This window comes from Borostomias antarcticus (assembly GCF_949987555.1).
Source record: "Borostomias antarcticus genome assembly, chromosome: 28".
In the NCBI taxonomy this organism is placed as follows: Eukaryota; Metazoa; Chordata; class Actinopteri; order Stomiiformes; family Stomiidae; genus Borostomias; species Borostomias antarcticus.
The window spans coordinates 2,037,847-2,054,467 of NC_140261.1; the positions used below are offsets into that span (position 1 = coordinate 2,037,847).

The following is a 16,621-nucleotide window of genomic DNA, read 5'->3' on the forward strand; positions in this document are numbered from 1 at the left end:
TCAAGACACCCCCCCTTTGGAGAAGAGGTTGTACAAATTCAATATTGTCCGTTGCTTAATCTCAGAGTTATATACAGTAACGTAAGCTAACGTTTTGGCATTTGATCTCAGTTAGTTGGTTCCCTACCTGCAGACTGATTTGGTCAAGTCATAATCAAAAGACTGGACAGAATATTGCAGAACAGTTCATGAAAAAAACAAATTCAACAAGTCTGACTTTCATACCTGCTTCTCGGGAGAAACATGGACTCCTTGATGAAGACCGAGCCGGAGAGCAGAATGTACCAGCAGCTTCCCATGTCATCAGGACTGCAAAAGAGAGAAAGAGGTAAGATACTGTAAATTAACTGGTGTTGAATCACAAATCTCCTACTGTACACACTGCACCTACTCCCCAGTGAACAACACATCCCACAATACACTTCACAGACAGGGTGAACTCAAACTGACCCTCGCTGATTCAACCCGCTGTCTTCTCGTGGTACAATGGATGATGCGCACATACGAGTGCACACAATCACATACACACACACACACACACACACACACACACGCACGCACGTATACGCAAACAACACAGACTGTTGTCAAGCTTCAGAAATGCTTAGCTGGCACCCTTATGTTAGGATATCGCAACGCTTGCAGTTTGAAGTAGCTCAAAGGCAACGCCGACTCCAAGCCGAAGAAGACAACGTCCAGAAGTCCATCAAAAGAATTCTCTCTCTCCCCCAAAAAAGAAGCAGATTCAAATAGACACCTAGGAAGGCGGCACAAAACCGTCCGTTTACAAGACAGAGGAAGCAGGGAGTGAGGGAGGAGGAAACAACTCGCAGAACAGAAAACACAAAACTGTTCCCTTTCTGGTAACAAGGAACAAGGATACGACGTCACAGCTCTGCGCTCTGAGGAAGGATTTCTTGGCCTAATGACAGAAATAGCTGCGTGTCGGTGGGATGGACAGTGGCAGCACGCCTCCCTGACCTTTCACACCAGGGTGAGGTGACGAGGTGATTTTTTTTACTGGACATTGCCACTCACAACGCACCTCCACCCCCTGTGGATACCTAACGGGATGGACTGGTGCAGCTGACCCCATGCTTAAACCCATCCGTTCATTTTAAATCAGGCGGCGGTAAGAGAACTGGACCCCAGCCATACAGTACGGTCACTATGGGGCGGTCAGGACTATTGGAAGGACACTACATCTGTCTGTGCTTCTAGTTAGCTGACTCCACGCGTGCTAAGGAGCTGAAAGTGCTTGTCTGGACATCGGTTTCCATTTAAAGCTAGCTGGTGCTAATGGCGCGGGGTACTGGATTAGTGTTGAGTGGTCAGCAGTGCATTGACTGACCCCCACCTGGGGAGGCCTGGGGCAGTTAAGAGGAGATCAATGGCAAATATGATTATGAGGCAGGTGTACTTTTTACTCACGGTGAGACATGATGAGACAAACGGACACACGCACACGCACACACATGTTCACCCTACTCCCAGCGCTGAGTGAGTTTTTTTTTTTTTTAACCATGAAGAACAAAGTCTCTCTCCTCCCCCTTCCTCACTTGTTCTCTCACACTTTGATTCTGGGACTAATGAGGCAGAGCTTAACATGTACTGACACAGCTAGAACCCCCCCTCTCTCTCCCCCCTCTCTCTCCCTCCCTCCCTCCCTCCCTTTCTCTCAGAACACCCCCAGAATCCTCTCTCTCCCTCCTCCATCTCTCCCTCCCTCCCTCCCTCCCTCCCTCCCTCCCTCCCTCCCTCCCTCCCTCCCTCCCTCCCTTTCTCTCAGAACACCCCCAGAATCCTCTCTCTCCCTCCCCCATCTCTCTCTCTCTCTCTCTCTCTCCCTCCCTCCCTCCCTCCCTTTCTCTCAGAACACCCCCAGAATCCTCTCTCTCTCTCCCCCCTCTCTCCCCCCTCTCTCCCTTTCTCTCAGAAAACCCCCAGAATCCTCTCTTCCCTCTCTCTCTCTATTCTACTGCTTTACAATTATCCTCACTCTCCTCCTTCCATCCCTCCATCTGTCTTTTCATCTCCATCCCTCTAGTTCTGTCTCTCCACCTCCGTCCCTCTCTCTGTCCCTCTACCTCCGTCTCCTCCCTCGCAGTCAGAGACGGCATAAATTAAATATTCAATTATTAAAGGCGGCACGCTGAGACGCTCCCTCTCTCACAAGGAGGAGGAGGAGAGGAGGAAGAGAAGAGGAGGAAGAGAGGAGGAGGAGAGTAGGATGTATGTAGGCCTATGTATGTATGTATGTGTGTGTGTGTGTGTGTGTGTGTGTATGGATGTAGTACTTTTTTGTTTGTTTGTCACGTGTGTACTGTTATATGTTGCATATGTGAGCTGTGTCGCAAGACCAATTTCAGCATTGCTGACAATAAAGTTATATCATAGAGGAGGAGGAGGAGGAGGAGGAGGAGGAAGGAACGGAGAGAGAGGGAGAGAGAGGAGAGAGTCTCATAAGCCACGACAGCCTGACTGAACTGGGTCACGATACACGTTGGAAACCATCGTCGATGCGCTCGGCGACGACTCAGATCCCCGGGGAGGCGTTTAGCGAGAGGACGAGAGGTTTACACAGCTGGAGATGTAGCATGCGAGGGGGGGGCGTGGCCGCGTTGTCGGAAGCCAAAGAAGGGGAAATGGCGTTTTTTCTGCGTCAATATTTTCGTTTGAGAAGGTACCTCCTTCCTTTCTGAAACACAAAGGGACTCTGGTGTGGGAAGGAAGGGTCCAAACATTGACCCGGGTCTGACGTCCGGCGACTTAACTCCACACAATCTGGGCGTGGCCACAGGGATTGCACTTATTAATAACGCACCATTATGACACTATGGCTTTTAACTGGAGATCACTTGGTGTACAACACATCCATTGTTTTTAACAACGTACATGTCTGATGTTTTTGGTCTGTCCTTATCTTGTATGTTTCTATATGTGTATTGTTGTCTTGTGTTGTTTTTATGGCTGTTTTATGAGCTACGTGGCATTTTAATTTCCTTCGGGATAAATAAAGTGAATCAAATCAAATCAAATCACACAACCAGACACGCAGCGCTGTGGATAGCACTAATACTGTACGTCCAATGGTTTCACCAGCGATACCGACACCACACACAGAATACCGGAGGACGAGGGATGAAGCAATGCTGGGCGTCGGCGCTCCAGGGAAATACGTTCAGTCCTCACGGCCGCGTGGTGCCATTGTGTTCAAAATAGATCAAAATACTGTTCTGTTACCAAAAAAAGCTCATAATCAAATTCTCCACGAGGAGAGCAAATTTGTTTTCCTCATATGTGCTCCATGCATGTATCTGGAAGAACCACAACCTGGGGGTTTAGAAGTGGGTTCCCCCACCCAGGAATATGAATACGTCAGTACACACACATTATACAGGACCAGGGCGTGAATGTGCACACCAAACACACGTTAAGAGCCCATGTACGTACGTACACACACGCACGCACGCACACACAGACACACACACACACACACGCACGGCACACTGAAACTGCATGAAGGGTCCTGGTGTTAGCCTGAAGCAAGCTAGCAGCAGGGTTCCAGAAGACACGCCTTCTCTCCCCCCGCTGCTCTTAGCCAATGAGGACGCAGACAAGCGACCATGTGGGTGTGCTAGTGTGTGTGTTGCATTCTCACTAGGGCATTCAGGGACAGTCCCTGCTACAGCATGCAATAAGACCTGTGAGGGATCCTACAATAAGACTACAGCTAAGATGCATTCCTTTAGTTTCATCTGTTCCACACACCCACACACACACACACACACTATCACACACTATCACACACACTCAGAGAGAGAGAGAGAGAGAGAGAGAGAGAGAGAGAGAGAGAGAGAGAGAGAGAGAGAGAGAGAGAGGGGAGCAGAAGACAGGGACAAAGACCCCTGTGGACCTTATAGGGTTAATTATAGGACCTTATAGGGTTAATTAGCTGTTTCTATTCACACTAGTGATCTTCTTGCTATTCACTTGAGCTTGATTAAGGCCGCACCCGAAGCCTCATGTGATATGGAAAACCTTTACATCAATTTAATAGGTCACCCGGAGCAGATTTTGTGAATAGGTCATAGCAACAGCTGTACATCCACACTCCGAAAATCATACATTTCCAGTCAGATCACATGAATAATAAATTAACATTATTTAACAATAAGAAGTAAACGATTCAGTCCTGGTTTGATATGACTCATTACTCTGGGGTTTGTCAATTACTGTTCCATCATCGCTCCCAGCAGCGGGGGGGGTGGGGGGGTAGGAGAGTGAACTCCCAGTCTATCTGCGCGCACGTGTGTGTGTGTGTGTGTGTGTGTGTGTGTGTGTGTGTGTGTGTGTGTGTGTGACAGAGAGGGTGCAAGTGTGTGTGTATGTGTGTGTGGGTGTGCTTACAGTGCATCTGTGCATTAGTTTGCTCCAAGCTGGTGTCTGCAAGAGTGTATGTGTGTGTGTGTGTGTGTGTGTGTGTGTGTGTCAATAAAATAGGCAGCTCATTCCAAGGGGGCACTAAACTACCAGGGTGCTCCAGGGGGGGGGGGGTTCTAGTGAAGAGGTGCAGGGGTAGGTTTGGACCGCAGAGCTCTGCGTTGCTCCCAGGAACGCTGTGGGGTGTGTCCGGGCTTTGGGCTTCAAAAAAACACCCAAACACACGAGGTGAGCGGCGCCGGGCGGCACGCTGCTCCAAAAACCACCATGAAAAGACGCTCTCGCTAAAACCCGCAGTCTGGAGACTCGATCCGCTGCCCAGCGACGTGTGAAGTGGATCAAATGATATAGATGTTTGGTTCCGGAACGTCTTCCAGGTCTCCCTGCTTCACTGGTGCAGAGGAGCGGTCTGGAGTAACGGGCGGCGCCCGCGCTCACACGTCATTTGTTTTCATTATGGTCCCCCAGGTGGGGACATCCATCTGCGCGCTGCCGTTATGGATGGGGGACGTCCCCGTGTGTCAATAAGGCTGACTGATGACTCAATGTCTCGGGTGGGGGTTCAGGTTAACCCTTAGCTACATGCGTTGTCATGGGGATGCCGGGTATATGATGGTAGAACACACAGCACCTTGGATGACTGTATCGCCATACACAAGCGGGCGGGCGCGCACACACACGCGCGCGCGCGCACGCACACACACACACGCACACTATCCGTGATTGGTGTTGTAATACAAAATGTAATTCCCCGAGGGGAGAGAAGTGATTGTTTGTAATGAGGCTCCTCACACACACACACACACACACACACACACACACACACACACACACACACACACACACACAGGGTGTACTTACTAGTAGAGCACTTCATTGGCGTCATGTCTCTCGTAGCGCACCGTCTCACACATTATTCTACAGGGAGAGAGAGGAGAGAGACAACAGCAGTCATTACCTTACCCTGCTCTGCAGCGGCCCCGTGGTTAGAGCAAAGATTTGGGGTATAAAGTTGGACTTCTAGGGGATAAAGTTGGGAAAATGTTGGTCAACAGGATATCGGCTAGGGCTGGGTATCGATTCGAATTTCAAGAATCGATTCGATTCCGATTCACAAGGTTCAGAATCGATTATCACGATTCATTTCGATTCGATTCAATATTGGTTCGGTTAGTGTTACTAAAACCTGTTTTTTTTTGTTGCTATAACTTTAATTACATGACTGCCAACACGTCAATACTAGGGCTGGGTATCTATACTGATTTCCAAAAATGAATGAATCATTGAATGAATGAATGAACTATTCATTCCTTCATTTATTCATTCATTCATTAAATAAAAGATCGATTTTGGGATTCATGAATCGATTTTTTAAACCCAGCCCTAATATCGGCATGTATCAAAATGAATGTGGGCCTTAATGAGTGTTATGTAGGTCTACTATGCACTAACGGCACGGCCAGCCATCAATCACCACAGCGACGGACGTTAAGTGGCCTACATTCTGGCCGCTGATAAGACAGGGAGCCTTGTCTTGGTAGTCACATTCCACTTCTGTACTACTAATTCATTCAAGTCGCAACTTCGCCCGTGGCAAACTATCGTAAACAGTGATGAAAGAAAAAAAAGCACAAACTCCAAAATAGCTTGAAGCTCTTGTCATTTCCAACTTCCTCAAAGATTGAAAAATAGCCCCAGGAAAAAAAACAAGTCCGTATGAAATACCACAGAAGAAAACAACACATTCCTCACAGATGAGATGCCCAAAAAAAAACGAACTATACCATAATCCCATAGTTAGTGGGATTTTTAGGTTGGCGGGATTTCTTTCTGTTAAAAAGGCAGAAGTGTGACATGGTCACTGGGAGCGCGGGGACATTCTTTAGGGCTCGGCCAGGGTGACCGGCGGGGGCCGCGGAGAGGGGTCAGGCTCTGGAATGTTCTGGCGCTCCTGGGTCATGTGCTGCCGTATTGTTCCCCTCCAGTGTAATCCACATGTATGCACACATGGCATGCTGGGAAATGACTCCAGACATGCACTGTTTGCAGAGCTTGTTGGGGGTGGGGGGGGGGGGGGGGGGGCAGGTCTGAACGTGGCCTGGTGCGATGTCTCAAACAGTGTCATTAAGGTTTCATACAGGCCACACATCAATACGTCGATTACAATACATCAATACACATCAATTCAAGTCAATTACAATACATCAATGTACATCAATACATCAGTTCGAGTAAAACAACTGGATTGAGCACGTTGTGTAAACAGGGCGTGGTGCTGGGGGTGTAAACAGGGCGTGGTGGTGGGGGTGTAAACAGGGCGTGGTGGTGGGGGTGTAAACAGGGCGTGGCGGTGTTGGGGGTGTAAACAGGGCGTGGCGGTGGGGGTGTAAACAGGGCGTGGCGGTGGGGGTGTAAACAGGGCGTGGTGGTGGTGGGGATGTAAACAGGGCGTGGTGGCGGTGGGGGTGTAAACAGGGCGTGGCGGTGGGGGTGTAAACAGGGCGCGGCGGTGGTGTAAACAGGGCGTGGTGGTGGGGGTGTAAACAGGGCGTGGTGGTGGTGGGGGTGTAAACAGGGCGTGGTGGTGGTGGGGGTGTAAACAGGGCGTGGTGGTGGTGGGGGTGTAAACAGGGCGTGGTGGTGGTGGGGGTGTAAACAGGGCGTGGTGGGGGTGTAAACAGGGCGTGGCGGTGGTGGGGGTGTAAACAGGGCGTGGCGGTGGTGGGGGTGTAAACAGGACGTGGTGGTGGGGGTGTAAACAGGGCGTGGCGGTGGTGGGGGTGTAAACAGGGCGTGGTGGTGGTGGGGGTGTAAACAGGGCGTGGTGGTGGGGGTGTAAACAGGGCGTGGCGGTGGTGGGGGTGTAAACAGGGCGTGGTGGGGGGGGGGTGTAAACAGGGCGTGGCGGTGGGGGTGTAAACAGGGCGTGGTGGTGGTAGGGGTGTAAACAGGGCGTGGTGGTGGGGGTGTAAACTGGGCGTGGTGGTGGTGGGGGTGTAAACAGGGCGTGGCGGTGGTGGGGGTGTAAACAGGGCGTGGCGGTGGGGGTGTGAGGTGCTGGAGACGGACCCCCACCTGAGTTGGTGCTCTCGCAGGTTGGACAGGGCCTCCATGCCGTGCAAGTAGGAGTAGACGATCTCCAGGTCCTGCAGGAAGCGAGAGACAACGTATGTTAGTTTTCACATGGCAAATACTACAATGGTGTTTATGCACACGGTAAATATGACAAGGTGCCCCGCACACAGTAAATATGACAAGGTGCCCCGTTCTAAAGAAAGCACTTGGTGGAGCCGTAGGTGTGACGGTCTGACGTGATTAGTGGGGCCAGGAGCGGCAGGCAGTAAGCGCCAGTGATGAAATGTGATGGAGATGAGATGGAGAGAGATGGAGCGAGGGAGGGGGGAGAGATGGATCGAGGGAGGAGGGAGAGATGGAGCGAGGGAGGGGGGAGAGATGGAGGGACGGGAGGGGGGAGAGATGGAGCGAGGGAGGGGGGAGAGATGGAGCGAGGGAGGGGGGAGAGATGGAGCGAGGGAGGAGGGAGAGATGGAGCGATGGAGGGGGGAGAGATGGAGCGAGGGAGGGGGGAGAGATGGAGCGAGGGAGGGGGGAGAGATGGAGCGAGGGAGGGGGGAGAGATGGAGCGAGGGATGGGGGAAAGAGAGAGGGAGCGAGGGAGGGGGGAGAGATGGAGCGAGGGAGGGGGGAGAGATGGAGCGAGGGAGGGGGGAGAGATGGAGCGAGGGAGGGGGGAGAGATGGAGCGAGGGGAGGGGGGAGAAAGCACTACACTGCACAACTATAAACTCCCCATTCAGAGGCCTCATCAAGTGACCAATTGAAGTCTCAGGTTGTCGGTGGCAGCGATCCAAGATGGAGGTGAATTAAAGTGCCGTCTCTGAGAGCTAGCGGTCCACACAGCCGCTCCACTGTCTCTGGTACACTACACTACACACTGGGCCCGCCACACTGAGGACAGTATTGTGTGTGTGTGTGTGTGTGTGTGTGAGTGTGTGTGTGTGTGTGTGTGTGTGTGTGTGTGTGTGTGTGGGCACGGCAACTGTGTGCTCTTTGTTAGTCGGTTGGAGACTGGAGGTAGACGCGACAAGAGAGGCTCTGTGTTCAGAGGACTCGCTCTCAACCACCCCAAAACACCAGTGTGACCCCGGCGACGCACCACCGGACAATCGGCCCTGATAAATACACAAACGCGGTCAAACACACACACAAACACACACACACACACCTCTGCCATCCTCCTGGCCGAACACTAAACACATTCCCGCCTCATCACAGAGGCCCACACACACAAGCATTCCAGTGAAAGGAGCTATTCAAATATTGTCTTTGTGAAATGGAGCTAGTGAAGCTCAACAGCCCACATAGTCGCCTGGAACACAACAGGCTTGATTACAGAAACCAGTTGTGACGGGTTTCTGCCTTCTAGTCATTGCTATTTTGTCGATTCTGGACAAATAAATACACAAAAATAAACCATAGCTATGGTAAATGATAAATGGACTGCGCGTATATAGCGTCTTTCAACCTCAACAGCAAATCACTTAACAATGGCCTCTCATTCACCCATTCACTCTCCCATTCACACACCCATTCACTCGCCCATTCACACACCCATTCACGGCGGGAGTGGCCCGTTCACCACTAGAGGGGGACGAGGACGAGCGAAGCCCGGCGGACGAACCCTGGCGCGGGCGTGGCCGGACGAGCCTCCGAAGTAGGTCCGGAGGCTGGCCCCGCCCTGGACACTCCCGGCCGCGCGGAGAGGAGAACAGAGAGTGACCGGCTGGTTCTACGCCAGCTGAGATGACGATGAACAGGACGGTGGCGTCTCCTCTCGCTGGTCTGGTCTGGCGGGCTGACCCTGGGCTCTGTGGAGGAGCGACCAGGAGGAGGAAAGGGGGAGGGGACCGCAGGGCTGTCCAGGCGAAGGGTTAAAAGGTGGGGAGAGGCGGGGTGCGTTTGCTTGAGATGACCTTCAGATACCACCTTAAAAAACACAACTGCGCAGAGAACAGCTATGAAGAAATTGAAGCCGAGGACACATGACTAAACGATTTCATCGCTCTGTATATAGACCGGCGGCACAAAAGATGACTACGTTGTTGTGATACCACGCCAGGTGAGCGGTGACAGTGGCACATCTGAAGAGGAATGGTCCGTTTCATTCCGTTCGACCTGAACACAAAGGGCTGTGTTTTACATAGAGTTACCTAGCCCTCGTTACATCATGCAGTGATATCAGTGTCGGTAATTGAAGCCGTGTGTTCTGACTGTGGTCGCTGTTTGGACATGGCGAGCCAAGTCTGTCTGTCTGCCGGGCGTAATGTTTGGCCCTCTGGTGCCACCTACTGGTGGCAAGGGAAACTTTGCAATGATTATGTACTGTAGTCGCATGTAATGCCATGTACTGTAGTAATGGAAAAAGTAATAAAAAAAATAATAATAATCAACTTGTGTAAAATATATAAATGTCACTAATTGATTGTGAAATTAAAATAGTATTGTAAAGATATACAGTCATATATAACTGAATGTGAGACACAATAAAAGCCTAAAATCTAAATCACCAGCAAGAGTATACTTTGAATTTGTACACACTGGTTGACATATGATGATAAAATGGAGGAATGTCCTCTTGAACACCCACAATGCATTCTTCCCAGCACCCACCCTTTCTCAGCTGTCAGAGAGAGAGGCAGTGGGCTTTGTGAAGGGCCAGAGTCTGGTACTGCTCATCCACTCAGACAGTCCGATGCAAATCACTGGTCATCTCTAAGAGGTGGGAAGGAAGGAAACGCTCTCCAGGACGGAACCTCAGCCTGGTCGTCCTGACAGTGATCCGCCACTAGGTGGCGAGCTGTTTCACGTCACGAGTGACATCACAGTGTGAGAAAAAGCTGCCGCTCTCCCTGGGCTCCACTGAGAGAAATATGCACAACCATCAATTGTGGCTTCGCTCTAAAATATTTCAGATTGGCTCTTGAGATTGGCTCTGTGGAAGGAATGTAAAGGACCCCTTTTTTCCACCACGTTCTTCTGGCATTTGCCGGTTGCTTCCACCCCCCCCCCATTTGATTGGACCCCATTTGAGATGTTCAGACTGACCGTAAAATACACAGGGCGGACGTCTCGGAGACGGTCTTGCGTCAAGATGTGGATGATGCGCTCACACACACACACAGACACACACACACACACACACATGCACACACGCACACAGTATTTAACCTGAGTTATCCAATATTTACCCAGCGAGGAGATAATCCCTACTTGTGAAATGAACAGTGACAAATGTATGAGACGACCCTGACAATCGACACCTTGAGAGAGGTAAGTTAGATGCCGCCATCCCAGAATTCCCCTCGCCCTCCGTGTCATGGGGCTCCTGGCTGGGCATTTCCAGACGGCCTTGTATGGTCGTCTGAGTCACACTGTTGCGACATCACCCATCACCCAGAGGTTAGAGAGAGGTGGGATAGCGAGAAGCCACCCCAGCGTTTGATCCGAGCCCTACCATGTTGTAGACACCCACCCCACCCAGTCACTTGGTCATGAGTAGGGCTGGGTTTAAAAAATCCATTCATCGATTCTGAATCGATTGATTCTGAATCGATTCATGAATCCCAAAATCGATCTTTTATTCAATGAATGAGTGAATAAATGAAGGAATGAATAGTTCATTCATTCATTCAATGATTCATTCATTCGTTCATTTTTGGAAATCAGTATCGATACCCAGCCCTAGTATTGATGTGTTGCATAACTTGGCAGTCATGTAATTAAGGTTACAGCAAAAAAAAAAAATCTGGTTTTAGTAACACTAACCGAATCGATATTGAATCGAATCGAATCGTGAAAATCGATTCTGAACCTTGTGAATCGGAATCGAATCGATTCTTGAAATCTGAGTCGATACCCAGCCCTAGTTATGAGCCAGTGCAGCAGTACGCTGGACAGATGAAATACGAGGCGGAGGGGTTGAAAGTACCGGCCTACACCAGGACTCTGTCGCCCTCCACCTCCTCCGTTCAAATCCTGATCCTTCCAGAAACATGGCTAGACACCCCCCCCCCCCCGCCCCTCCAGGGGCCACACAAACACGAAATGCTGTTCTTAGTAAGACAGCGGGATTCCATCCCAAGCCGCTTGTACAAGCTTCACATTCCGCGCCGGCCTGTTTCCTGAACGCTAGAACGCGGGGTGAGCTAGTACACATTCTCCTTTGTTAGCGTACATACTTCCTGGATGTTTCATGTTGAACGAAACCAAATACATCACAGGTGTCTATTACCCAACACGCGTGGTGTGACTCAGGTGGTAGCGCCGGCCTACTGGGGGACGAACTATCACAGGTATTTCCTCCCAGGACGGGGCTTAACGGGGGTTAAACAATGATAGGCCTTGTGTTCCCCTTTTTGGGGGCCCCAAACACAATATGAGCACAATCCTTCTCCATCAGCTATGTGAGTCCCGGAGGGAAGGGTGCAGCGAGGGCACCGTGCCAACATGCAGAGAGGAATGACAATCAGCAGCTGGGGGGGGGGTTCAAGGAAGTGGCGATGTTGAGCTAACACCGTGATTGTTCTACCTCAGAATGCACATCCGAATGAAACATAATTCCAAAGCGGTTTGGAGGATTGTTTTGATCACAATCGCGTGTTCTACTGCGCTGGCTGCTCCTGAGATGTGGGTTAAGAATCACGGCCTGCCTACATTTTATACCATCGTCTTTTATTTCCCATTACAGAACCAGCAATCACCTCAAATCCCTTCCTTTCACTTGCTACGACATGGAGGGGTGAACCAGAGCGTGAGCCAAAATGGAGAAGACTTCTTATCTCCCGACACCAACGTGTCTGCAAACAAGATAGCAGGCCTTCATCTGGCTGGTGCTTTCATCGGTCCGAATGGACAATCCATTTATTCATTTGGTTCCGCTTCAACGCGGACCCCTACATCTAATCACACAGATCCTGGATAGGCATCAAAGAGAACGCCTCAACCTGGGAGACAATAGGTCGCTGTGAGAGAGATAAACATGGAGGCTCCATCAACTACAAAAGGACAGTTCTGCAGACCTGGCCCTATCAATCAATCAATCAATCAATCAATCAATCAATCAAAGCTTTATTTGTATAGCGCATTTCATACCCAGAGGCAACACAATGCGCTTTACAGGGAACAAGGGAGGTGGGCATACGACCCACTCTCTACATATTCCAGGTCCCTATTCCCTATCGGGGCCAGACCCAAATAAAGAGACTTTAGGTTCCGCCTATAATATATTCACTGAACAAATGTGCACATGAATGCTTGCAGATGACTTGATGAGGGATAGTCATCAATAAAAGTGATCTTTGGTTTTCGCTGCATGTAAAAAAAAAAGATATGGCAAACGTCGTTTAGCCATAAACCCTAAGGACTGGCTGATATGAGCGTTTGGTTGGGTGCGTTGAACTCATTGGGTAAATCAATGACCCGCTCTCTCACCCTGCGTTATATAAGCTGTGCCATCTTCATCTTCCATCTCTATTCATGGGTACCAAATGAAGGCCTAGACCATGGATGTATTAGTCCTAGACCTGTCATCCTAGACCATGGATGTGTTAGTCCTAGACCTGTCATCCTAGACCATGGATGTGTTAGTCCTAGACCTGTCATCCTAGACCATGGATGTATTAGTCCTAGACCTGTCATCCTAGACCATGGATGTGTTCGTCCTAGACCTGCCGTCTTTGTGTCCTCCACAGGTGTATCAAGTGGTCTAATTGGCTCTAGTGCATAGAATCCTGTGCAATCAGACAAATTGACACACCTGTGAAGGTGCCACAAATATGGCAGATCTTGGACTACATTTGGTACCCATGAATAGGAGAGTCATCTGCAACTAGGCCTAGGGTCTGTCCAAACCCCCCCCCAGGCCTAGGGTCTGTCCAAATCCCCCCCCCCTAACTAGGCCTAGGGTCTGTCCAAACCCCCCCCCCCCCCCTAACTAGACCTAGGGTCTGTCCAAATCCCCCCCCCAGGCCTAGGGTCTGTCCAAATCCCCCCCCCAGGCCTAGGGTCTGTCCAAACCCCCCCCCCCCCCAGGCCTAGGGTCTGTCCAAATCCCCCCCCAGGCCTCCTGGCAGACGGGGCTGCTGAGGTGCGAGCATGAGAGTGAGCACACCAAGATGGGAAAACGGCGACAAGGGGGCATGGGGGAGTTGTGGCTGCTGCCAACAAGGTTTCACATTGAGCGCTATCCTGTTAGCGTGCCATGTGACGTCTGGTTCCATGGTGACAAGCGAGCGGTGTCGAAAGCGCCGTAACAACGCACCCCCCCCTGGGACACCGGTGGCACCCGGTTGCCGGCACCTTGCTTTGAGAACAGTGCCTTTCAGATTCAGGTATGTCGTTTGTCACGTGCAAATGTACAGCGTACAGTGAAATGTTGCTTCGATCTCGGTGCTGCTTTGCACAACATGGGTGTTGTTGTTGTCGTTGTGGGTGTTGTTGTTGTGCTTTCTGAGAAAAGCTGAGAAAAGCACAAGTTAATCCTCGCTGGAAGGCCGACCTAGATTCCCAACAATCGTTCACTTGTGATCACAGTGGTGCTCCCTCATGCCTCTCCTCTGCGTTACCACGGGCAGTTAGTCTTGCTTAGGGTTCAAATATATATTTAAAAAATTATTATTATTTGCCACCTGCTAGCATTTTTAATGTTGACCTTTTTTTTAATGACTTTTCTCCCCCTAATAGTTCGGCCAATCGCGTGGCGGTATTCCTGGATCTCGTTACCGTGACAGCAAAGGGGCCTGTCTTATGTGTCAGGCCGTGGGGTGAGGCCCGCATTCCTCAGATGACACTGAAGAGATAAATGCCTCAGTGTCCACACAAATAACACACTACAAGGCCTGGAGGGGGTCAAACCCACAACCCCCCGCCTATAACCTATGGGAGGGAGGTAGGCATACTGAGAGGAAGAAGCATTTGGGTCATCCGTTAAGATAGACCGCTCTCTGGCGCCTGCCTTCCGGGCTACAGTAAGACCCAAGCTCGCTCGCTCGCTCACTAGCGGTCATGTCCGAGTGCTCCGTGTGGCGTGTATGGCGTGGGATATCGCTAGTATTATCCTTATTTCTTTGCCTGTGTGACCGAGAAGAACTAAACGTGGCGTCGACGCTCGGTTCCGTTCCTCGTGCAACGGTCGGTGTCGTTATTTGGAAAGAGCAAAAGTGGGCGGTGCTCGAGCGAGCGTGCCGCTGTGTGACGCGGACGGCTGCGAGTAAGTTAGGCAGCGCTGAAGGTTGAAAGGTCAAGCTGCCTACGGTGCAGTATGTGCAAATGGCAATATACTACTGTCTGTTCAGCACTATGGCTCTGGTCCGTCTGTGTCAGTGTGCCAAGCGGGAGCACACCCCCCCCCCCCCCCCCCCCCCCCCCCGGGTGTATAGAAAGAGCAACGATAGCAGTTTATCCCCGAATAATGAAGAAGACACACGTCTGGGGCAAAGGTACGATGCCTGGAGAGGTAAATGTCATTGTGGATGAGGCGCTGTGTGTGTGTGTGTGTGTGTGTGTCCCACATGAGTTTGCAAATGTGTTGCACACACGCACCGATGTCTGTGTGTGTGTGTGTGCCTTTGTTTGTGCATGCCTGAGTGACAGGAGGCCAGTAGCTGTCCTTGAGTCTGTAGAGTGTGAAGCCTGAAGGGGTATTTTTATCCGCTGGGCTGTGAGGCAGCAGGTGGAGCCGTTATGTTCCAGAACAAGGTCACAGCACGGAGCTGGACTCCACGTTCTCTCTGCAGGGGGTCCTGGTCAGAGCCAGCCGCCAAGTGTCTGTTAGTAAAACTCAATGTTAACTAGGGCTGGGTAAAAAATCGATTCATCGATTCTGAATCGATTCTGAATCAAATGATTCCCATCTATCTTTTTTTTTATGAATATATGAATAAATTAAGGAATGAATAGTTCATTCATTCATTCAATGATTCATTCATTCATTCATTTTTGGAAATCAGTATCGATACCCAGGCGTAGTATTGATGTGTTGCATAACTTGGCAGTCATGTAATTAAGGTTACAGCTAAAAAAAAACAGGTTTTAGTAACACTAACCGAATCGATATTAAATCGAATCGAATTGAATCGTGATAATCGATTCCAAACCTTGTGAATCGGAATCGAATCGATTCTTGAGATTCGACTCGATACCCAGCCCTAATGTTAACCCAGCGTCAGCCATAGCATCAGCTTCTCCCTGGCGCGCGACAGAACACAACTTCTTAGCCCTCGTTAGCATTGATTGATTGATTTTGATTGATTTTATTTATTTTTAAGACAGGGACAACGTACAGTAGACATTTACCCTATAGAATAGGGAGAGATGCACTGTACAAGGTTATAGCTAAACAGCTAATTTCCACCCGCAGTCCCTGGGCAAATAAATATACAGTCAATAGCTACATATACAGTCATTAGCTACATAGACAAGTAACGTTAACGGAACAGACAATCTAACAATATTTAATCATCTTTAACAATAGAAATTGGTCGAAAACGTGTAGGAAAACCCAAATGGAAAACCCAGTAGAAATGCCCATTTCTAGGAAATGATGTCAGTAGTAGAGGAACCTGTTTGTGGTGTGGATGAGGAGGGAGGGAGGGAGGGGGTGTGGATGAGGAACGAGGGAGGGGGGGGGTGTGGATGAGGTAGGAGGGAGGGAGGGGGGGGGGGGGGGGGGGGGTTCCTGCGGTATCAAGCAGGCATGTGAATGAGCTTAGCACCATCAACTTCAGATGCCACAATAAAACCATTAAGAACCAACAAGTCCTGAAGCAACATGGCTGCATGTCCACGCTCGGTGGGACTACATCCTAATCTGAGATCCACCTGGAACAAATCCATGTGTGGATTTGAAAAACAAACTCCAATTAAGTTGACATTCTAAATTGTAATTGACACACGGCAAAGTGTCAACATTTAGTCGCTAAGATTAGCAACCAAGCAAAGAGGAGGAGGCGGGCAGTCTTTTCATCCACTTGATAATCTACTCTATTAATGTAACAGTAACACGTCAGCCTCCAAACTCACCTTCTCCTCAATACTAAGATGGAGTCAAATCTAGGGCACAAACAACCCATCACATCCAGGAACACCTGGTAATAAAAAGG

At 50.1% G+C, this 16,621-nt stretch overlaps 1 protein-coding gene across 4 annotated transcripts in view; it reads right to left on the reverse strand.

The window, feature by feature from the left end:
- Window positions 1–16,621, reverse strand: part of rapgef2b (Rap guanine nucleotide exchange factor 2b) — a gene marked incomplete at its 3' end in the record, with an annotated part of 84,330 nt that overhangs the window by 54,016 nt on the left and 13,693 nt on the right. For all 4 annotated transcript variants that reach the window (XM_084459507.1, XM_084459508.1, XM_084459506.1 and 1 more), the window contains exons 2-4: window positions 7,519–7,589; window positions 5,305–5,361; window positions 226–309 (exon numbers count right to left, since the gene is read on the reverse strand). In XM_084459507.1, coding sequence (XP_084315633.1) covers window positions 226–309; window positions 5,305–5,361; window positions 7,519–7,589 — 212 coding nt within the window. The remainder of the gene's footprint in view (window positions 1–225; window positions 310–5,304; window positions 5,362–7,518; window positions 7,590–16,621) is intronic.